General features: G+C 34.5%; 1 protein-coding gene and 3 pseudogenes across 1 annotated transcript; 2 read left to right on the forward strand and 2 right to left on the reverse strand.

Annotated features, from left to right (window-relative positions):
• Positions 1–9,877: 9,877 nt before the first annotated feature.
• LOC120215463 lies at positions 9,878–12,712 on the forward strand (annotated as a pseudogene).
• Positions 12,603–13,384, reverse strand: LOC120215468 (annotated as a pseudogene).
• A 2,478-nt stretch (positions 13,385–15,862) lies between these two features.
• On the forward strand, positions 15,863–17,562 carry LOC120215455 (transcription factor DIVARICATA-like). Its single transcript, XM_039213143.1, has 2 exons — positions 15,863–16,421; positions 16,813–17,562. The coding sequence occupies exons 1-2, from the start codon at positions 16,006–16,008 to the stop codon at positions 17,129–17,131; spliced, it is 735 nt and encodes a 244-aa protein (XP_039069074.1). The 5' UTR covers positions 15,863–16,005; the 3' UTR covers positions 17,132–17,562.
• Positions 17,563–19,918: 2,356 nt separating this feature from the next.
• LOC120215453 lies at positions 19,919–23,814 on the reverse strand (annotated as a pseudogene).
• Positions 23,815–25,284: the final 1,470 nt, after the last annotated feature.

The following is a 25,284-nucleotide window of genomic DNA, read 5'->3' on the forward strand; positions in this document are numbered from 1 at the left end:
GGAAGAATGGCATGATGGCAAATGTTGTTGTCTGAATTTGATATAGTCTATATAAATCAGAAAGCAGTAAAAGGAGGTGTTATTGCTGATTTCCTGGCAAGCAGAACATTAGAAGACTATGAGTCAGTAAAATTTGATTTTCCAAATGAATACGTAATGAGTATATTTGCGATGGAAGAAGATGCTCCGAATAATGAGGCCTGGAAAATGAACTTTGATGGTGTCTCGAATGTTGTGGGACATGGAATTGGGGCAATACTAGTTTCACCAGAAGAAGATCATTATCCTTTTACTAGTAGGTTCATATTTGAATGCACAAACAAAATGGCTTAATATGAAGCATGTATCTTGGGTATTCAAGCTGCAATTGAGCGCAAAATTAAAATCTTGGAAGTATTTGGTGATTCTGATTTGATTATTTATCAACTTTGAGGGGAATGGATGACTCGAGACTCCAAATTGATAGAATACAAGGACTTGATGATGAATCTGATCAAGGAGTTTGAAGAAATTTCTTTCACTTATCTTACTCATGAAGAAAATCAAATAACTGATGCTCTAGCTACGTTGGCAGCCATGTTTAAGGCTGATGATCAGTCTCAAATGATGCCTATTGGAATGAGTATAAGAGAAATGCCAGCTCATTGTTGCAACATTGAGGAAGAATAGGAAGACTGTCTCCCTTGGTATTATGATATTCTCCAATATGTGAAGTATCGAGCTTATCCAGCTGAGGCAACTGAGAATGACAAATGAACTTTGAGAAGATTGACAATAGAGTATGTTCTCGATGGAGACATTATGTACAAAAAAGTAAAGATTAGGCGCTTTTGAGATGTGTGAATAGAATTGAGTCCAAGAAAATACTTGAAGAAGTCCATAAAGGGGTTTGTAGAACACATGCAAATGGATTGACACGGTTTGGATATTATTGGTCCACAATGGAAGGAGATTGCATCAGATTTACTCGAAGATGTCATAAATGCCATATCTATGATAACCAAATACATGTTCCTCCTTCACCACTCCATGTAATGAATTCACCCTGGCCATTTTTAATGTGGGGCATCGATGTCATTGGAACAATTTCACCGAATGCTTCAAATGGATATTGTTTTATCTTAGTGGCAATCGACTACTTCACCAAATGGGTTGAAGCTGCCTTTTATGCTAATGTCACAAAAGGAGCAGTTTGCAGATTCTTTAAAAAAAGAAATCATTTGCAGATATGGAATACCAGAAAGGATCATTACAGATAATGCGTTGAATCTGAATAATGATTTTAATGAAGGAAGTCTGCACAAAGTTGAAGATCAAACATCACAACTCGGCTCTTTATCGCCCGAAAATGAATGAGAAAGTAGAGGCAACGAATAAAAACATCAAGAAGATCATCACAAAAGCAACTGAAACATATAGAGACTGGCATAAGAAATTACATTTTTGCACTACTTGCTTAGCGCACCTCCGTTCGCACATCTACTGGGGCAACACCATTTTCTTTGGTATATAGGATGGAAGCAGTTTTACCTATTGAAGTAAAATTCCTTCTTTGAGAGTATTGTTGGAATTGAAACTTGATGAGGCTGATTGGGTACAAAGTAGATTTGATCAATTGAATTTGATTGAAGAAAAAAGACTGAGAGCTATTTGTCATGGCCAAATGTACCAGAAAAGGATGATGCGAGCTTATGATAAGAAGGTCAGGTTTCGAGAATTTCATGAAGGTGATTTAGTGCTGACAAAGATCCTCCCTATGCAAAAAGACTTTCGAGCGAAGTGGATGCCAAACTGGGAAGGTCCTTATGTTGTAAAAGATTTGGTTGTGACTGAAATGGATGGAGAATATTTGCCTAATCCTGTAAATTCTGACTCAGTCAAGCGATATTACACTTGAAGAAGAATAAAAAGAAAAAGAAAAAAAGAAAGAAAAAAAGAAAAAAGAAAAGGCAAAGGCAAAGAAAAATGAACGAGAATTGACTCAAATGACACATCAAACTTCAAACCATGAGATTAATCAAGCACAATCATTCCAGAATCACTTCACTCGAAGATCATAGAGCATCAAGAGAGAGACACATACGAGAAGATTCATATTGAGCAAGACAGGATTGAATGCATCAGAATGAATTGATCATTAGTTTAATAACCCTTAAATATTTGTTTGGGCCTTTTATCATTTTCTTTCATAACCATGAACTGTGGCTTACATTACGTGCCTTAAAAAGTCCTTTATATTAATGCATGGATATCTAAAACAAAAGATATTATCTTCAGATTTCATCCTGCACATCAGGATTAATCTTTATTTGCAAAAGGTTTTCTAAAATCCTTAATGCATGATAGAAAAATAACAAAAGGGGATTCAAGACGTAAATTTTAAATGACGTTGTGAAATCAAAAGAGGATTCGAGTTAAAAACCTGAAAAGACGGCTCGAATATAAAAATGGTGCAGCTGAGGCGATCGTACAAATTCCTTGATAAGGCATTGCACAATCCGAGTATGACCATGAGAGCTGGGAGCCAGAGAACACTTCCAGTAGAGGAGCATACCAGTTACCCCATAAAATCAGTGAACATCAAAGAAACAAGAAGGCCAAACCATTGACCAAAAAAGCAATAACCTGAGACTTTTTCCTTTCCTTACCTAACAATTTCCCAAAGATAGCTTTGATCTTGACACTTGTCAAATAGCTATCATTTATTGAAGGATTAACAGTGTAATTAATTCTTTGATATCCAATGAACTCTAGTTTTATGATTTGTCTCAATTGTAAAACTTAGAAAAGGACAATATTTTCAAAACTTTTTATTAAACATTTTTCAAAACTCTTCTAATTGATATTTTCATATCTTGAAAATAAAAGAAGAAGAAAAATACTTTTCAAACAAGACAATCTCTCTAGAGTGGATCTTGGTATTTGACATGTGGTTCTCAGACACAAAGCTCATGTTTAGAATCAGTGCTGAATCAATAGATGGCATCTTTGAAGATTCAACATTAAATGTTGGGGTATTTTTGGAGATTCAATATTGAATATTGGGGCATCTTTGGGGATTCAACATCCTGATACGAACGACTAGATCTTCTGAAGGCATTTCCTTCACAAGCAGGAAAAATCAGATTATCAGACTTTCCTGTGAAGGGGAGTCATCCAAAGATCATCTTATTTAGCTTAGACCCGTAAAGGGGAGCCATCCTTCACTTAAAAGAACTGTTCGCAACATAGCTCAAGACGAGAAGGGTTATCTGTTAACGAAAACTTTCGAGTTTGATTCCATTCAGCTCAAAGCTTTATCAACTGCATAGTAGCAATGAGAGACTACTTTTCGGTTAAAGTTTAAATTGAGGCCTTTAAGTCAAGAAGAAGACCTGGGTTGGCTGTGATTTAGCAATAATGAACTATATCCCAATAAAATTTATAGCATAACATAAGGCGAGAATGGCTATCTTTCAAACCTTCGAGTTCGATTCCATTCAGCTCAAAGGCATATCAAATTTTATAGCATAACTCAAGGCGAAAAGGGTTATCTGTCAATGAAGTTTTTTGAGTTCGATTCTATTCAGCTCGATAACATATCAACTGCATGGCAGCAATAAGGAACTACTTTTTGGTTAAAGTTTAAATCGAGGTCTTTAAATCAAGAAGAATATATGGGGCAATCTCTCAGATTAGTACAGCATAACTCAAGGCGAGGAGGGTTATCCGTTAATGAAAACTTTCGAGTTCGATTACATTCACCTCGATGACATATCAACTACATGTGGAAACGAGGAACTACTTTTCAGTTGAAATTTAAACTAAGGTCTTTAAGCCAAGAAGAAGACCAAGGTTGAATATGTCAAACTAGATTTCAACTTCACAGTAAAGGATATCATGCTCGATACAATACAAGATTGGATTTCAACTTCACAATGATGGATATCCAACTCAAAGCTAATTTGGTGAAACAATACAACACAAGATTGGATTTCAACTTCACAATGAAAGATATCCAACTCAAAGCTCGACTTCACGACGAAGAAGTCACTCACTATTTCAAATGGACGACTTAGTATCACAACAATTTGTCATCCACCGACCTGATCTCTTCATCACGTTGGAGCTGTGTCAACTTTAGATAACCAGTAGTCCTTATCACGTAGGAACAGTGTTATCACCCTTAGATGGCCAAAACTCTTCATCACGTATGAACCGTGTCATCACCCGACCAGATCTCCTCATCACGTAGGAGCCGTGTCAACCCTGGATAACCAAGATTCATCATAGTATGAGCAGTGTTATCACCTTTAGATGGCCAGAACTCTTCATCATGTATGAGTCGTGTCATCAACTGACCATATCTCCTCATTATGTAGGAGTTATGTCAACCCAGATAGCCATCCGTCCTCATCATGTAGGAACCGTGTTATCACCTTTAGATGGCCATAAATCTTCATCACGTATGAGCCGTGTCATCACCCGACCTGATCTTCTTATTATGTAGGAGTCGTGTCAACCTTTGATAACCAGTCGTCCTCATCACGTAGGAACCGAGTTATCACCCTTCATAAAGATGGCCAAGAACTCTTCATCATGTATAAGAAGTGTTATTCCCTGACTAGATCTCCTCATTATGTAGGAGCTTTGTCATCCTTAGACGACCCGAACTCTTCATCACGTATGAACAGTGTCGTCTCCCAAATCAAACACCATCAAGTTTTCAAAACCAAAAAAAAAAGAATCGGACAAAAAATGGTTATCTTTTTTGTAATTGCAATATTCTTGTTAACACAAGAATGTACAAAGAGGGGCTGCTGTAGACACCCGTTTTTGTTCGGGTCGAAAATATATTATTATTATTATTATAAATATTATTATTATTATTATTCTAATTATATTATAATATTTGTAGGGCCATTACAAGATAAATAACCCCAAGTCCAAAAAAAGTTTAAGTCCAGAAGCCCAGGAACTGATTTGAATCTGACCCGGCCCAAGGCCCCACGAACTGACTCATCTTCAGCTAGGGTTTTAAAACCCTAAAACTACAATATCAAGTCGTCATCACCCTTGTAGCCATTGGATCTGATGAAAAATCAACGGTCTTCAGCTAGCATATATTAGGGTTTTACCCTAAAGTTATCCAGTCGTCGTCGAATGCTCTAATCGAGCCACTGGACCAGCCATCACCGATGAACCATCGAAGGCGCTGCGTCATTACATACGTCAAACAACAACCAAAAATCAACTGAATCAACCATCCACTAAACTTGTTTTTTTAAATCAAATAAAATCTCAAGAAATTCAGTATCATGCCCTACTACTATTCGAAACAGTAGAAAACCCATTCAGAAAATCATTATAAATGATGCATGCAAGGACCCGAAAAGAAAAGGGGATGTAACTATTCGAAAATATCAATATACAGATTAATAAAAATTTCCATATGCAAGAAATGTTTTTCGAGGTATTTTACATGCAAGTGCTCTTTACCTTCATTTTCGAAAAATGATAAAAAAATAAGAAAAATATTATATTTATTTTTACCTTTGTAGTTAGGGATACCCGTTGAAATCAAAAAGTCTCCACCTTTAGAAACTACGGTCACCAGAAATTTAAGTTGTGTGGAATATCGAACGTTTTAGGGTTATTTGGAATTATAAAAATGGGAAAATTGAAACCTTTTTGAGTTAAGGTTAGTTTTGAGTTGTTTGGCCACCACTGGTGGTGGCCGAGATAACAAAAACCACTTATTTACGACGGTGCTATGAAGGGCTTAAGTTTCGGTCGAAGCTTTCATTTGGGAACTAAGGATCGTTGTGTTTGTTTAGTTGCTCGTTTTGAGGATTAGAGGAAAAAAGGAAGCTTGGGTGCTTCGTCGGTTTAAAGTTTGACCATCATTTTACGGTGGCTGATCGGAGTATCGGCCTTGGCAAGGTTCGGCCGAAGAAGAAGAAAGAAGGGGAGAGGAAAAGAAAGGAAAACGGCTGAGGGAAAAATTAGTAAAGTTTCGAATGAAACCCTTAAAAGATGATGTTATATCATCTTCAAAACTACACCGTTGCATGCGTGTTTCAACTTGAGGGGTTAATTACATTTAAGATCCCTCCTGGTTTTTAATACTTTGTTTTAACCATAAACAAAAATCTTATAATATTTTATGTTGAGCTCGTATCTTTCAAGTTTTACGTTTAAGTCACTCTTTATATGTTATATTATTTTTGTTTATATTTGACTCTTGTCCTGACATTTGTAAATATTTCAATTTAATCATTGTTTGACATTTAAGATAAATTATTGATTAGTCCTCTATGTTTCTTGTCATTTTGTTTTAGTCCTATACATAATTTATTGACTAATTTCATTTTTAATATTTGTAATATTTAATTTTAGTGATTTTGATTATGTTTTTTATAATTGTTATTTTAGTTCCTTAAATTTTTTTAGTCTTTTAAATTCTAGTTTTTACTATTTTTGTCCATTAAATTTCTGTTTTTACTATTTTAGTATCTTAAGGTTCATTTTTTTACTATTTTAGTCTTTTATGTTGTGATTTTTGTTATTTTAAACCTTTAAATTTTTGTTTATACTATTTTAATCCTTTAAGTACACATTGTTGCTAGATTTCTTATCGATTATAAGGATTTTCTTTTAAATAATTAATTTGAAACAAATTAATTAATATTCAATAATTGGATCATAGTTTAACTTTGTATTCGATTCATGATTTTCACCATTTACGAAAAACGTGTAAGCGAAACAATACCAATTTTGGGCGTTGTGGGGTGCTAATCCTTCCCCACACGTAACCGACTCTCGAACCCGTTTTAATTGAATCTTTGTAAACGTAGACCACCTTTTGTCTTAAAAATATTTTTTTAAATTGTTTTTAAAAGACGTTTTTAGGTATTCGACTTACCTAACTCAAAGGCTGATGGCGACTCTATCCAATTTAATTCAAAATCACCTATTTTCCAAAATTAAAAGTTATAACTGTTTTTAAACAATAAAGATTTTTTCCACCTAAAAAGTGGTTATGACACTAACCCAATCCAAGTTTTGACACAAATTTATTTTATGGCTTCTAGTGGTCCAAATATTCTCATATTTTGGGCAAAATTGGACCATTAGGCCAAGCTCTATAATAAATAGGCCCATTAGGCTCTCTAGAATTTTATTCTGGTATATATGGCAAATGCTATAGTGAACGGTAAATTTGTCCTGTCGGTGTAACTAGTTTGTCCAAATAATATTTTTAAATAGACCCAATTGAGTGGGTCCCGTGGGATTCAATATTTTTCTAGAAACTCATCATATCGATGTGACGAGTTTATTTAAAATAATATTTTTATTTTTTTGAAAATAAAGTAATTAATTTTAATTTTTTAACAATTTTTTTAAAAAATAAAGGAACTCTTCATGTCAACATGACAAGTTCCATTGGAATTTAAAATTAACTAATTGTTTATAGTCGTTAGACAACGGTCAGAAGCAACAGTCATTTTGAAACTCGTCATGTTAAAGTGACGAGTTCCCTGATATTTTTAAAAATACTAGTTGTTGGGTTTATGGTTAAGTAGGAGTTTAAAGTTTAGGGTTTAGGGTTTTATTGTGAATTATTAAGAAGAAGAAAATACTTATGAAAAAATGTTTTTTTAAGAATTCCTATTGAAATGTTTACCCAAATGGTTATGCCTGGATGTTGTCCATATTTCCTTGCTTGAACTCACTTCGATAAAAAATTTCTTATATTTTTAATTGTTCAAATTATTAATTTTGTTGTTTTGAAAATTTGATTAATTTGCTGAAATTGATATTGTAGGAAGAAGAACGAAGTATTCATCAGTGAGGAATGATACTTAAAGATCTACACGAGTAGACTATTATATATCTACAACAATCTGGATTGTATCCAATCATATTTCTCCGTGGTTATAAGGTGAATCATGCGCTGATTTTGGTGTCAATTGAACGTTGAAGGCCCAAAACACATCTCATTTTTTGAGTGGTGAAGCGATGATTACATGGAAAAACGTTGCTTACCAACTCGATGTTCCTATAAATTGTGCGATATTGGTGAGGCACAACACTTACAGTCGATTTGATATTGTTGAGCAAGTTTTGGAGAAAAAGGCCACCACTAGATGTCGTAGACGGGATGTGAACACAAATTACTTGGTTGGACTCCAAATTTCAAGTGGGTGAAAACTCTACCGAGGATGAGGTCAAATTTGCAACCCGATCGTATCTTCTTCAATTGATCCAATATTGAATAATTTTACTGAGTGTCATAACATTAGTTGAGAATTAGAGATTTTTTACGTTTTTATACCGTGAACTTTACAAGGCTAATATCGTTGAGAGGGGTCAAAAAGCTGATGTAGTGGGTTGTATAGTCTTGCTACAGTCCTGTTTAGATGACGAAATAAAACTATCGAGATAAAGTTGTCAGGTGTAGCAAAAATTGATCTATGAACCAATATCGATATCACCGATCGACATGTGGTAAATATTTATTTATGCATTTATTTTAGTAATTTAAAAAAATATTAAGAATTTATACTACTTTTTATAGTTGATTCCATATTGTGTGTTGAAAATCCATCGGTTCCTGTCAGTAAGATTTTTTAAAGGCTCAGAGTTGTGGTGTGCCATAATTACTTTACTTCATTTTTCTATTGTTAAGATGCATGCCACAAAGCATAGAGAGAATTGGCCGAGAAAACATGTTGTATACATTCAACAATAGAATGAGCGACATTTATCTATGCCTATGCGTTTCAAGATTACAGTTGATGATCTGGGTTTCAAAATATCTCCCAACCTCCGAAATTATAACGCAAATGAGAAACTATATTTAATAACACCAGAACATAGGGCTGAATGAGAAGAAATAAAGGTAAAATATGCAAAGGTAAATCATCATCAAATCTTCTTCTTCTGGTTATACTTTTGCGAATTTTTTTTTGTTTTTATCCTTCATATCATGCTTCAATGGAGAGCCGACTTAATTGAGTTGGAGGTTCATGGGATGTAATGCAACGCACTTAACCATCTTCGACAGAACCTGTGGGTGAATAAGATCATATTCTATATGGTCAATAAGGTGCTGATTTTTATGGACAATTTGGGTCAATAATGTCAATGATAGCGTCAAATACTTTAAATACTCCATCACTATCACTCGAATATGAAAATTAAAGTGGATTGACGTTTCAATATACCTTCTGTTAAAGAAGAAGAAAACAAAGATGAAGGCGATCAAGGCGGATGACCACGAAAAAATCGACGAGCCCCACGTCATTATTATTTGATCACTCCTCGACATCCTCAAGAATTAAGGAAATATAAGAATTTTTTAATTTTATTTGTAGTGATTGTATTAGTTTTAAAAAAATATTATTATTTTTTAATAAATTAGTTTGTTATTTTAAAAATATATTTTTAAAAATTCAACGAAATTCATCACGTCGACATGACAAGTTTCAACTTCTATATTTTTAAAATTTAAAAATATGCTTGTTGTCCAAAGATTATAAACGACTAGTTAATTTTAAATTTCAATGGAACATATCATGTCAATGTGATAGGTTCTTTTATTTTTTTAAATTATTATAAATAATTTTTTTTAAAAATATAAATATTATTTTAAATGAACTCATCACATTAACGTGATGAATTCTCTAAAAAATATTAAAATGTTAGTCTCAACGAGACTCCGTCACTTAGTTCCATTTAAAAATATTATTTGAATAAACTTATCACATTAACCAATAAATTTACTGTTCACTGTAGTATTTACTCTCTATATCAAAATAAAATTCTGGGGGCTAATGGGCCAATTTATTACGGTGGGTAGTGGCTTCGTGCCAGCCCAAAAGTTCCCCATTTTTGGATTTTTCCAATTTCTGGCCGCCGAAGTTCTGTCCTCAGCAGCGGAGGCTTAGATGATTCGACGATGCGACTAAGAATTCCCTAGCATATTTTCCATGACCACCTTCCCCAAAAACCTCTCACCAAAGCGGCTTCTCAAGCTCCTCAAATTAGAGAGAAATCCTCAATAGGCTTTGGCTCTCTTCGACTCAGCAACCAGTCATCCTGGTTACACCCACTCGCCCGACGTTTTCCACCACATCCTTCGTCGACTTGTCGACTCCCGACTCATTTTCCACTTGAGTAGGATCGTTCAACTCATCGAAACTCAGAAATGTAACTGCCCAGAAGACGTTGCTTTGACGGTAATAAAAGCTTATGCTAAAAACTCAATGTCCGATGAAGCATTAGATCTCTTCCAGAGAATGAAACAAAGTTTCGGCTGTGAACCTGGTATTCGATCTTACAACACTTTACTCAACGCTTTTGCTGAGTCGAATCGCTGGGAAGATGCTAAAACAGTGGGAATGGAGCCAAATTTGCAAACCTATAATATTTTGATTAAGATTGCTTGTAGGAAGAAACATTTTAAGGAAGCGAAGCAGTTATTGAATTGCATTTGGGAAACGGGTTTACAACCAAATGTACGTAGCTATGGGGCTTTGATTAATGAGCTTGTTAAAGGTGGAAACTTGGTTGTTGCTTCGGAATTGTTCGACGATATGTTTGAGAGAGAAGTGATCCCGGATGTTATGTGTTATAATATATTAATTGATGGATTTTTCAGAAATAGAGATTTTGTTAAGGCAAATGAGGTTTGGGAGAGATTGTTGGAAGATTCTTCAGCTTATCCGAATTCGGTTACCTATAATGTTATGATTAATGGTTTGTGCAAATGTGGAAAGTTTGATGAGTGTTTGAGTATATGGGAGAGGATGAAGAAGAATGAAAGGGAGAAGGATTTGTTTACTTATAGTAGTATGATTCATGGATTATGCGAGGCAGGCAATATTGATGGTGCTGAGAGAGTTTATAAAGACATGGTTGAAAATGGTGTCATGATTGACGTGGTTACTTATAATGCAATGCTTAATGGGTACTGTAAAGCTCGAAAAATTGAAGACTGTTTTGAATTGTGGAAATTGATGGAAAAAGAGAGTTGTATTAATGTTGTTAGTTTTAATATATTCATTAGAGGGTTGTTGGAGGACGGGAAGGTAGATGAAGCAATTTCTCTATGGGGGATCTTGCAGCAGAGAGGTTGCAGTGCTGATGCTTCTACTTACGGAGTTTTGATTCATGGGTTGTGTAAGAATGGATACTTAGAAAAGGCTTTGGATATATTGCAAGAGTCTGAACTTGGGGAAGGTAAAGTGGATAGCTTTGGATATTCCTCAATGATTGATGGGTTAGGAAAACAAGGGAGGCTAGATGAAGTAGCTGGTTTACTTTGTCGGATTGTCAAGTGTGGTCATAAACTGAATCCTTATGTTTATAATCCCTTGATTCAGGCTTTTGTCTGAGCATCCAGACTTGACGATGCAGTTCAATTTTTCAGGGGAGTGAACTCAATGGGTTATTTTCCTTCTGTTGTCTCATATAATGTTCTCATTTCTGGCATGTGTAAAGCTGAAAGATTTGGTGAGGCATACTCTATCTTGAAGGAAATGCTAGAGAAAGGGTGGAAACCGGACATGATCACCTACAGCTCATTGATGAAAGGCCTTTTCCAAAGGAAGAATGTTGACATGGCACTCAACTTATGGAACCATGTGCTTGAAAAGGCTTTAAAGCCTGATGTAACCATGCACAATATTATCATTCATGGCCTTTGCTCTGTTGGCAAAGTTGAGGATGCTTTACAGCTCTATTCAAAGATTAGGCAAAGGAACCATGCTACTAATCTCGTAACCTATAATACTATCATGGAAGGGCTTTACAAAACTGGAGAATACAAGAAGGCGTCAGAGATCTGGACACAAATTTCAACTGATGGACTGCAGCCAGATATTATTTCTTATAACATTACTCTCAAGGCACTTTGTTCTTGTGGTAAGATGTCAGATGCAGTTGGCTTTTTGGATGATGCTTTAGAGCGTGGAATTCTTCCAACTGTTATTACATGGAACATCCTTGTCAGGGCAGATTGACCACAGGCTTCAAAACGGCTCTTTCAATTTAAAATTTACTTGCAGTTAAACTCCATTTCTGGATTTTTGGCCTTTAATCTATGTGAGAGTCTTACTCTTCTAGTTAGCACTTGAAATGATTGCACTCTTCACCAGCACACGAATCCTGGGGACTAGTCTCTTTGAGTTGCGTACCTTTAAGAGATCCCAAGTTCTTTAGATGTTCTGGGATCAAGAACTGCTATAATTCTCATTCGTTGGAGTCACGGGATGTGCATGAAGGATGGTTTTTGCCAGGAACATTCTTTTGAAGTTTAGAGGTATGGATGCATGAGCACTTAAGGTTAAAAATCAACTGTTAACCAATCACCTTTTAACAACATACCGATTCTTGTAGGCTGGATTAACATTGTTTAGGGTTTTGAAATGACATGAAACCACACACCCTTTTGATAAAAGCTTTGTCTTTCCCTTTGGGACATTCACATTTGTTGTTTTTCACTGCAATGAGTGAGAAAAACTTCATAAAGCATCAGATTTTGAAACGCATATTGGTAATAGTGATGGCAGCTATATCACTAAGATCAGATGTTGATGATGCAAAAGAAACATTGCTTGATGTATCAAGGCCAAGTATTAAGTTATTACTTGGGTCTATTGGATCATGCTACATTTAACCTGAATAATTATGGATAACTTTACAGCATAAGATTGTTAGATTAGATATGATAAGAGCCTTTATTTGTTTTCATCTTTCTTATCTGTTTTTTCTGCTTCTGATAACAATGTCTGTTCATAGATGAACTGGGAAAATAAAGCAACTAAAATATCTCCAAGAACCGCAACTTTTCGCCAATCGGATGCAGAGATGAAAGAGTCTGCAATTCCAAGGGCAAGCAGTGCAATTAGAGCAAGGTAAAGATTCCTCCTTGCTTTTTTGACCCAGCTTTTTCTTTAGTAATCTCCTTAATCTTCTCAGCTTCCTCCTTGGCTTTTTCCTTGTCTATAATAGGCATTTTATCTGTCAGGTTCTTAAAGAACAACCCTTCATTCCTTTCTTTCTCTATTTGACCTTCAAACTCAGCTAACTGGTCTTCATTCATCTCAATCTCCTGCCTGTTCAGTTCTTGTGATTCTTCAAAGGCTTGCATTTGGCTTTCAATGTTCTCCATTATCTGCTTAAATAACAAATGAATAAGCATAATTACATATCAACCAAGACTCTCTTAGAGAGCTTTTAGAATAGACCCTACCCTTTCACCAGATTCTTCAAGTCCTTCAAGAGCATCTTCTCCAACTTTATTAAACTCAGCGTTGGCTTCTTCCGCAAATTGCGTGAGATAAGCCGATCTTTCATTCAAGTAGTCGGTGAGGCAAACTTTCTGAGCCTGCAACATTGCTATTTGAGCAAGCAGCTCTTGATTGCGGTGTCTCCTTCCGGTGACGATGACTCGGAATCGGAATTAGACTCGAATCATTCGGCTTGCTGAAACACAGTATGGAGTTCTTTTTGTATGCAATTCTTCTTGTTTGGAAAAAGGCATGCTTACAACTGGTGGTGAAGGAGGCTTGAATGGCTTTGAGGGCTATCATTTTTTTTATTCAATGAGCGATGGAAGGATGACCCAATGGCGGCTTAATTTTTGTATGTTTCTTCTATTTAGAACTGGATATTGCTGTTCTTCTTCGTTGAACATCTCATTTTTATGTGTACATTATCCCCTTAGAAACTATAAAGCATTGTGAATTTACCTTTTTCGACCTTGAAAGGGGTATCAAAATGCATCTTTTGCATTTTTCAGAACATTTCCTCGAGTTTTGGGATTTTATGCGTTGGATACTCTGTTTTGAAAATCAGACCGGACCGGTCGGTTCAACCGGTTTAACCGGGAATCGTTACCTAGTCCGGTTTAATTTAGACCGGTTGAACCGCTACTAGTGAATTGGTCAGAATCGTTGAACATTTCAAACCGGACCGGCTAAAAATCGAGAAAAAACGGCATTTTTTGTTTTTGTTTTATTAAAATTAAACCAAACGACGACGTTTGTTAAACGAGTCAAGTCGAACTCGAGTATTGCTGCTCGACTCGAACTTGAAAAATTTAAAAGTAAACTTAACTCGACTTAAACTCACAAGCTAAAAATTATGAAGTTTAACTCGAACTCGAAATATAATATTGAAACTTGAACTCGAAAAGGCTTGAACTCAAAAAAAATTTAGAAGCTCGATTGAAGCCTAAAATTCGAGCTTGATTGAAGTAAAAGAATAGTTCACTCAATGTTCACCAAAAGGCTCCATGATTTTGAATGTCAAATTATCTCTATTATTTATAGAAGTTAGTTGGGATCTTCTATATTTCTTAGCCATGTAAAATTGTTTTTTTAAAAAAATTAAACCAAACAATATCATTTTGTTATGATTTTTTTAACTCCAAATTTATTTTTTAATTATAGTTATATAATTATATTTATTATTTAATATGTTTTACCTTAAATATTATGTTGTAGTTAATTTGAATTATTTTGTTTCACTTAATTTTATGATTTTTAACTTATATATGTTATGACTTGCTTTGAATATGAATTGTGATATATTAAACTAAAATATTACAAAAAAATTAAATTAAAATAATCATTAAGATAAATATTAGAGGTTAATTTTAATATTATGTCGAATTAAAATTCCAGTCACGTGCTACAGCTACATGTCAACAATTCATCGCCATTGTCAGAGCAACTCCAGCACTGGAGTGGAGTTGAATCTCCACTTTGGAGACTCCTGCGCCACTTTCCTTCTCTACTTTAGCGTGACTATTAGTTTTACGCTACATCTAGTGTTACTATAGTTGGCTACAATTTTTTATTTATAATTTTTAGTTTTTGTTTTTTCTTATTTGATTTAGATAAATCAAAGATAGTAAATGCTTATTTTTTTCTACGAAATGTTCTAATTAAATATTTTTAAAATTAATATTTTAATTCAGAAAATTAAAATATATAATTATGTAATTTATATTTTTTGTATTATTATTATGAATTGTAATTTTTTTATTTTTATTTTTATAATTTTATTTATGAATATTTTATTTATGTTTTTTATCTTGATATTTATTATAAATGTATATATTTTATTTTATATTTATAAAATTAATATTATAATAGTTAAATATTGTGAATAAAATAAAGTTGATAGTAATGTAGAGATAATACTAGAGATGAATTATTGTTTCATATTTAGAATAGAATTGATATTTTTCTTCGGATAAAATGAAAAAAAAAAAAAAATCCAACACCCATTTTAGTTGTTTTCATTCATTCGTTCAGCAAGGCAGGCAGGCAGGCAGGGTGAAAAGCTTAAAAGCCTGTTGGCTATTTGGCCATTGCTCATTGTCTCTTTACTGGCATCGATTTCAATATATTAATAACATATACAACTTCGGTTTGGTCCAACTACAGATAGCGCGCACAATCTCCATTCTCACCAATCACAACTCACCACCTCTGACCCCTTTGCTTTTCACTCTCTGCTGCTAATTCTCTGTTTCATACATATAAGCTCTCATTCACGCTCTCCTCTCTCATCGGTCTATTTGCTTTGGCTTTACCTTCCCAGGTGAATATTAAAGCTTACAACTTGGATTTTCTGTGTTTTTCTTTTCACCTTTGTCTTTCAAAGTTCACTCCTTGGTTTGGGTTTTTGAATTTTTATCTGGGTTTTGATTTTCAGTTTTTTAAATTTATCGTCTTTGTATTTATAGTTATTGTGTATGAGTTTGGATCTTTTATGGCTGTCTAGGGTTTTTCCATTCATACATCAAAGATCTACTAAATTTTCTTCTAACTTTCCTTGCTTTTGGAAGTTGGTTTCTTTTTCAGATTCCTCTATTATGTGAAAAAGGGTACTCAGATTCCATTAATGTTTCCTTGGCATATTTCTGTATTGGATTCTCTCTTTCTTTGAGCATTTCACTCAAAGGAGAAAAAGCAAAGTCTTCTATTTTCTTCATTTTTGGCAGCTATGAGTAGGGGACTTGAAATCCTCTCCCCAGCCTCTTATTACCAGACATCCAATTGGCTTTTTCAAGAGAGCAAAGGTACAAGATGGACTCCCTATGAGAACAAGTGTTTTGAAAATGCTTTGGCTTTATATGACAAAGACACTCCTGATAGATGGTTGAAGGTGGCAGCCATGATTCCTGGTAAAACAGTAGGAGATGTGATCAAACATTACAGAGAATTGGAAGAAGATGTTAGTGATATCGAGGCCGGGCTTATACCAATCCCTGGATATAGCGCTGATTCTTTTACATTGGAGTGGGTTGATGTTAGTCAAGCCTTTGATGGATTCAGAAACTATTGCACTCCAGGTGGAAAAAGAGGACCTTCTGATCAAGAAAGGAAGAAAGGAGTGCCATGGACTGAAGAAGAACACAGGTGATTGTTGTCTTTTGATAAATTTGGATGTTATTCAACCGTGATAGGATAAATCAAGCTATGGTTGGTTTTATCATGTAGAATTTGTAGAGTTAAGTTAAGTCTTTGATAATTTTCGTTGTCATTTAACTATGATTGGATGAACTAGTCTTTAGGATATCAAGTGTAGAATCTGTAGAGTTGAACTCGGAGTTTGCTTTTTGTTGAAGATTGATAATTTGGATACTTGAAACCACTGTGAATGTAGTCGATTCTGTTTTAAAGCGAAATAATCTGGAACTTATGGTATGTATGTGCTCTCTTGATTCATCCTTGAAATTGTTATGAATGTTGGAATTTGTTTTAGCTAGCATCCTATAGCAGCTGATGTCTATTTGGTTATTAATGACAGGCAATTTTTAATGGGGCTTAAAAAGTATGGTAAAGGGGATTGGAGAAACATTTCGCGCAATTTCGTGATGACTAGAACCCCGACACAGGTGGCGAGCCATGCTCAAAAGTACTTCATCAGGCAGCTGACTGGAGGGAAAGATAAGAGAAGGTCAAGTATCCATGATATCACAACAGTTAACGTCCCCGATACGACAACTTCTTCACTGGATCATGGCAAGCCTTTGTCTTCGAATGATTCTTCCACAACCATGCAGCCACAAGGGAAACCGAAAGTGGCTGGAGTTACTGAAGAGGTCTTTGATTTCGAATGGAAGTAACAAAATGAAGGAGCAGCTATAGTTTTCGACCAGATGAATGCCTTCCTCTCCCCCGTCTGTGATTTCTTCACATGGACACAAGCTGGAAGAACAGAGTTTGCTAAGAGGAAATCTTTCATGATCTCAATTCGGATTATACAACACTCCTTTCCCGATGCAACATTGGTGAATTCGGTGATGAAGTGTGTAGAGTTCCGAAAGTAATCATCAATTAACGAGATGAAGATCAAGCCTAATGTCGGCTACCTTGGTCCATGCCACATGTGCATATCTTGAGGATGCAGATTTAACCCATATTTATCAAAGATCATTTGGTGGTGTTTGAGGTTATCATTGGAATTCTGGATCATTGTAAAAAGAAGCTTATTTACATGAAGACTAGTTGCACAATGCACATATAATTTTCGGTCCCACCCACTAGACAAAACTATTTAAGGGCAACATGAAGCAATATGCAAAATACAAGTTTTTAATTTTCTTTATTTTTAATGACAAAACAGTCCACTTTCCTTTTTAAAAGGATCACTTTTTTTCTGCAAGTTGTATAGGAAATGCACCTTGCTCACTTTATTAGCAGTTCATTCAAACACACACACACACATATATATATATATATATATATATATATATATATATATATATATATATATATATATAACCTGTCATCTTCACGTCCTTTTTAACCTTCATTTCTGCAAAAAAGAACAAGCTGTTGAATCCTGAGCTTATAATTACATCAATGGACTTCAAGTTTCAACCATCAATCAGAAGCAATTTAGTGGGAGAAGACTGGCGAACTGAAAGTCATGGCGTTCTCCAAGTTGTCTTCATACAGATTCCTGTACCTTTGTCTAGGACATGTATGATGAAACCGATATATGATTGTACCAGCAACTTGAAATCTTGAGGTGACTAGTTTAACTTAAACGTTACTTGGACATGAAGAAAAATCTTGTTTGGTCGTTTAAAATGACTTGGATGTTTGAAAATTGTGTAACATCGACCAAATGTTAAGGGAACAAAATCTTATTCTTCATATTAAGAATAGATCATGTTTGAATTTTGGAATTTGTAAGGTGAGAAATTTTAGAGTTTAAATTGAATTTATGAATAATTTTGAAGGATTTGGGTGTGGTATCTCAAATCCATCCGAGACAGTTTGACTTGAATGTCAAGTGTTAGATTAATTATAAAAATGACTTCATTCATCTAAAGATACAACACGTCTTAGTTTTTTTTCCCTTTAATACGTACAATATAAACGATAGCATGAATCAACTTCATGTAGGTTAATCACACTCAAACATACATAAAATCATTAATATAGACATGATTAATCTAATAAATCAATTAGATGGTACATACAAGATATTTTAGTTATTTCACACCAAAACTATTTAAAACACTTAAAAACTAAAATATTACACTACACTTTCATTTCAAATCACTCAAAAAAATCAGCTTAAACGAATTTATAAAACTCTTTAAATTTAAAAATAAGCATTTTAGGACCATCAGAGTCGATTTAAGTGGTAAGCAATTTGATATCGTTTAAGCAATGTCTCAGGTTCGAGTCATTGTGTATGTAGAAAATCTCCACTGGGAGACTCACCCACCATCGGTCCAAATTAGTCAGGGCTAAACCTTGGAACTTGGAGGGCAACAAAAAAAAAAGCATTTTAGGGATTAAATTGAAAAACTAAGATTAATTTTAGAAGATATACTAAATAGCCAAATTTCTAGATTCATTTTGTAATTAAAAACACCTGTTACAAATACAAATTTCAAATCTATTGTAGGTTTAAAACCCTACTTTAATTGCGTTATTTAAAAATTAGGGTTTAATTTATAAAATTGAAATAACTTGATTAAAACACAAACCAAAAATATCTCTATACAGTGTGTATTGTTCCATATAATCGGACGCAATGACTGAAGGATATGTGATGTCACAACTTAGAGCACAACTCATTAATAAATCACCGCTAAATCTTTGTTAGTTAATGAATGGCATGCATTAATATAGATTAAATCAAACATGTTAAACTTAAACACGGAAAACTTGGTGGTCAAGAATTAAAGACTTGTGGTTCAAGATAGATTGATACCAAATTCTAGGTACCAATATTGGGACGAGGCTCGTTGTTTTTAGAAAATTCTTCAAAATATAAGATACCGAAATGATTTAGGTCTCCAAGTTTAACAAAACAATGAAAATCTGTTGCAATTAAGACATGTTTTACATCATAGCCAATGCAAATGGACCAAATTTTGGAGGGTATGAAGCCATGAAACTAGGCAGAAGAAGCTTCAATTGCTATTTGTTAAGGCTATTGAGCCCTAATTACTCTTTAAGTCTCAAGGCTCAATAAACACATTTTCAAGCTTGGATCCACTTGCCACATTTGAGCAAAAAAATGTCCATTTACCCCATATATTATATATATTCCGCATGATTTAATCTTAAGGTGTAAACCTAGAAACTTATATTATAAAGTTATGTGATACGAAATTAGATCATCAATAGAAAATATAAAAAAATATCTAAATTATAAAAGAATTTAAAATTTTCAAGAGATGCGATCGCACAACAATACACCCTCAGTTCATCCTGGCTATTTCTAACAGCAAATTTGCATCCCAAGCATTTGACGTCCATGATATACAACAAATAAACGTTGCTGCAAAAGAATCGATCATAAATACCATACAAGAGCCTCTTTGAAAACCTATAAGAAGTTGACAATCCCTATAAACTTGCAATTTCCTTTATTTCTACCAACTAAATCACCTATAGTTGATCTCCGGAGATGGGAAAAGTCGTTTTGCCAGCCATTGTCGAGGTCTAAGTAAGTGCTTTCTCTTCTTCTGCCAAAACCAAATGGCGGCATTGTACTGTTCATTTCGTATCTTCTTATTGGCTGCTCTCCAATCGTACTTCTCCATTTCTTTCCGTGCAGCTTTGCCTATGGTTTCTCTGAGCTCCTGATTTTGTAACAGGGGTTCCAGTTTGCTCAAGCAGTCATCAAGATCTCTGGGATTGAAGAGAAAGCCGGTTTTTCCCTCCTGATCCGCCGGAATTATATCTGGTATCCCCCCGGCACGAGCACCCACCACAGGGACTCCTGAAGACATTGCCTCCAAAACAACAAGTCCGAGTGTCTCGGATTCCTAAGGCATCACAAATACATCCCCACTTGCATATGCTCGAGAAAGCTCTTCACCTTGTAACATTCCAGTAAAAACTGCAGGCATCCCTGAAAACAGTCTCTCTAGCTCTTCCCTGCAATGATATTAAATATTGTTTTAGGGAGAGCGTAGTATCCCTGAAATTTTTAGATCATAACAAAGCATTCGCTGATCCAATAAGGGCATTCTCGGTGAAAGAGTACGATATTTGATTGGGCTAATCTAATACAAGATATGGGTATTTGGTCATCGAGAGTAGGTTAAGTTCATGAACATCACAAGGATTACCTGTATGGTCCGTCCCCAATAAATGCAATTCTAGCTTCAGGAAGTCTATCCATACACTGAAAAATCATATTCCCAATGTTAAATTTTGAAAATTTCATAAACCGAAAGAGTATATGAATGGAATTTTGACATAACTCTGTTAGGTTTTCCATTTTCAGCTATGACGTTATTTTTTAAAGAAATTAACAAGGAATATATTAGCAACAAATTTTCATGCAACTCACAAATGCTACCTTTTGAGGAAATCCAAACTCTTCTCAACTCCAAGACGACCAACATGAATTACGAGTGGTCTCTCTGGTTCACCATTGCTGTATAAAGCAAAAAATATACTGCATTTAAATACTCTATTGTAATTTAGGAGAGGAACAAAATAAAGCAAATGTGGAGCACCTCAATCTTAAACGCATTTCATGAGAACGATATCGAGGGTGGAAGCTTTCAGAATCCACACCCTTGTTCCAAAGACGAATCTTATTATCTGAAAGTATTGATAAATTAAAAGGTTAGTTTAGCCTTGAGCTATCTGCAAATCATTACAGGTCAGCATCCGTAGAAGGAAATAAGAGAAAAAATGAAGTAAAGGATGCTTTTATCACACCGGGTTAAGCAACGGAGAGAGGAAATAAATCAAGGTGTTTACATGGCTTGACATCGTACTAACAACTAAGTTAAAATGTAAAGGCTAGTTCAATATAGGATGTTATGTTTACCAGCAGTTACCCTAGCTGCTTGGATCCCTTGCAATTGCAACTGATGGAAACAGTGTAAGATCTGCTGCTCTATGAAGAAATTCTGATAAAAGAGAGCAAAATAAGTGTCTATTACTCCGAGATTGGCATGAATACTAGCTTAAAAGGAGGGTTAAAAAAAGGTATTACATACTTAATATCAACCACATAGGTTTCACCAGCCAACTAAAAGTATATCTTGGGATATACCTGTAGAACGAATGAGAAGTTAGACTTGGGATTGGGTTTCATATAACAGTTCATCAGATTTTAGTACCTCAAATAATACAACTTTTGAGAAGTATCAAATGATTTTCTGGTTATATTTTTAAGAGATAGGATGACGGATTTATCATGTGAATCAAAGAAGAATGAAACTCACACTGGAACATGGGTGTGGTAAGACATCACTATGGGTACGCATAGTAGTTTTGCAATAAAGAGAGCACCGAAAACCTGCAATGCAGTCCATAGAAATCAGGAATGCCTCCTACCACTCCTATTACCTTTTCAATTGAACGAAATCACAATAATCTATCAAGATCTCGTAAAGCAGCAATTAGAAGTGCACCATTATCCCAGGTGAAGAGGCGTGTATTATATCAGGCTTAAACCGTGCGACTTCTGAAATTATTCTTGGACTGAGTGCCAAGGAAAGGGGCACTTTCTGGTACCAAGGAAAGGGGAAACTGCAATGAGAAAAGAGAATAAAAATATATTAAAGAACAAATATAAGAAAGAATGTTCAAAGAATAAACTAATGTAACCGAAAAAACATACAGTTATGTCGAACTGTTTGACACAGATGGTAACTTCAAAACAAAATATAATACGACCAGAACAAGATTGAAATTTAAGGATGAAGTAAACTAAGATTAACCGACAGTTATAGAGATTTATTCTTGATAATGTGAGGATGTTGTGCATTCATAAATCTTCACAAAAGAACAGTGCTTAACATCTTTCACGAACCAGGCTATTTGAATACTCAGGGACAAAGACACAAATACTAAATCAATTGTAAATACTCATCTCAAACATTTCTTACACTTTATGCGATTGATAACACTGTTTACCAACCCCTTTCTGAAGTTCAAAATCAAATCTGCTTAAGAATGCTTCGTAAATAGTAACTTTTGCAGGGTTGCACCTCTGGCTTGTAAACATTTTAGAATGTGATCAAAGGTTAAGCAACTAGTATTTTGTTTTTTCCTAAATAAAGTTCTATTTCCATTTCTAGATATTTAGCCTTGGAAAGCACAACATCAAGCAAAGAAAAGCACAGGTAAGAACAAAATGGAAATAATGTGGAAGCATAGTGCAACCTTTAGCTTGAATTTCATGGAGTATACCAACCTTCTTGATCCAATCAGCTTTGCTCCATAGAACTCCTGTGGGACCCCTTCGTGTGTCGTTACAACCATTACCTATTAGGATCAATAACCTTACATTTAGTTCATCATTGAAAAATTTAGCTGGTTTGGCTGTGAACTTTTACTGAGAATGAACTTAAGCTAAACCAGTATTTGTACAGCCTCGTTAGTCGCTTGACCATTATTCCTCTAAGTTCTGTCAACTACAAAATGACATGAATCAAATAAAAAGAAAAAGAAATAATCTCCTAAGCAATACGACGCCAACTCAAGTGCTCATGCTTCTTAAGATGCAAACGGGACTTAGACTAAGCTTCCATGGAATATGATTCAAAAGCACTGCCATAAACACATTAGCTACAAATAAATGATCATAGCTGCAAAGCTGAATGCAGTGAGTATACCTCATCTCCCATTTCCCTTAAATTTTGAAATTCTGGAACCTGTTTTTACCCTGATATATCTGCAAAACGGAAACAAATGCATTAGTTCTCAGTGCCAATTTTTATATTAAACAGAATAGTTGTAACACATTGACCCTTAAACTATACGAAAAGACCCAAACTTCCACATAATTGACAGAAAAACAACATGAAATGTAGTTTTCAATTACTAAGCACATCAACTAACATTCAAAGTACAATAAGAAGATGAATCAAGCATAAGAATGAAACGTAAAAAGCAAAGGGAGAGTGACTCACGAGAAAGGAGAGGGCTCAACAAAGAGAGCAATACGACGAGGTTTTGAACTGTTCTCAGAATCAATCGAAGGAGGAATTTCCTCTTGCTCCCCATCTTCTTCACTCAGCTCTGTAACAGTCGTTTCACTTGCTCTGACAACACTGAACCTCTTTTTCCTCTCACTCTTCAACCTTGGAAACTCAGAAAAACGTCTTTTTCGACTACACAGGCTAATGGGTATTGTTGAAAAAGGTAAAACTTTAACAGAATTGGGAAGTATAAATTACAAGAAGAAGAATTGCTTGAATTTGAAGAGTATGCAAAGAAAGGGAGAGTAGAGAGATAAAGATTTATTGAGAGCGAAGAGGACATGATGTGGCACTGCATCAGCTAGCTGCTAAAGGATGAAAACAATGGCGTTTCGGATTTTGATTAATATGGAACATATGATTTGGCGAAGGAGTCTGTCGAACACGCATAATGGATATTCTATATATTCTAGGGGTGTTCATTCGTTAAAACCGAATGGAACCGAACCGAATTAAAATACCTTTAATTAATTTTTTTTCTTTAATCGTTAATCGAATTGATTTTTTTATGAAAGTATTAACCGAATCGAATAAAATTCTGTTAATTTTTGAATTAACCGAAATGTTTTAAAATTTTAGAATTTAAAATTTTTTAATTAAAAAATAGTGGAATATAAAATTTTTTGATAACCGATCTCCACTATACTACACTTTTGGTAATGCAGAGTCATGCTCCACGCCTCCACCTGGGGAAGAAAGCCGGAAACTTTAAACCCCAAACCCTCTCTCACTATCTCTCAATAGAGCTTTACTTTTTAGTGTAAAACATAGCATGCACGTGAGTATTTCATTCAACCACACGTCCTTTTTCTCATGGGAAAATGAACATAGCTAGGAACGTGCCCACACCTTACACAAATCAAGATAAAAAAATTGATAACCGAGGAGCAATTAAAAGAAGTGGGGGACAGCATATTATGGGGTGAAAAAAATATTAATAAATATTTAAGGGTTAATTCGATTAATTAATCTATTTCGAACCGAATTAACCGTTAATCGAATTCTAAAAATTTTCTTAATCGTTAACCGACCTAACTAATTCGGTGGCCGACCGAATTAGCCGAACTAATTCGGTTCGGTCGGTTAACCAAATTAGTTCGAAAATTTGAACACCCCTCTTAGGGAAATGAGTATCCATGGTAGCTCATTCAATATATGCTTTTAATATTTGTTTTAAAAAATTAGATTTAATCTTTTTATTTTAATTTATAGTATAATCCCTTCTGTGTATGTTATTATTAGTTTTAAAGTTTACTCAAATTTAATATTACATAATTTAATTAGGAAAGTAATAATTTGGTTTGATTAAAAGTAGTTCTGTAACAATTATATTTAATTAAAGTAGAAATTTTATTAAAGTAATTTTCTATAAAAATAAATTTTATTTTATTTAATTTCTTTGTAATCAATTATAGATATTAAAGGTTAGGGTTAGAGATTGGATTGTGCATGAAGACTTCTCTTGTATTTTTCTTCTCTTGACATTGATGAATTTTCTTCTCTCAATATTGATAATTTTCTTCTCTTTTGCTCGTGGTTTTTTCCACAAGGGTTTTCCACGTAAATCATGGTATGCATATCGTCGTTGGATCATAACATAATATTCAAATTGTGGAAGGTAAAGGTACATAAATTTGCAAGAGCTCTCTTATATGATGAAAGATAGAGAAAGACTGTCAACCTTTATATTTACAGAGTTCAACATTATAGAAGATGAACTATAATTTTTTCTTCGTGGCAAAGGAAAATTTTGTGTTGAACAAACAACCTTGGGCATAACGGTTTGGGCAAAAAAGTGTTCT

This window comes from Hibiscus syriacus, unplaced genomic scaffold (assembly GCF_006381635.1).
Source record: "Hibiscus syriacus cultivar Baekdansim isolate YM2019G1 unplaced genomic scaffold, ASM638163v2 tig00110120_pilon, whole genome shotgun sequence".
NCBI classification, from domain to species: domain Eukaryota; kingdom Viridiplantae; phylum Streptophyta; class Magnoliopsida; order Malvales; family Malvaceae; genus Hibiscus; species Hibiscus syriacus.

Coding starts and splice junctions, on each gene's coding strand:
- LOC120215455 (XM_039213143.1), top strand. CDS start 16,006: ATGAGTAGGGGACTTGAAATCCTCTCCCCAGCCTCTTATTACCAGACA. Junction 16,422..16,812: donor TGGACTGAAGAAGAACACAG/GTGATTGTTGTC, acceptor TATTAATGACAG/GCAATTTTTAATGGGGCTTA.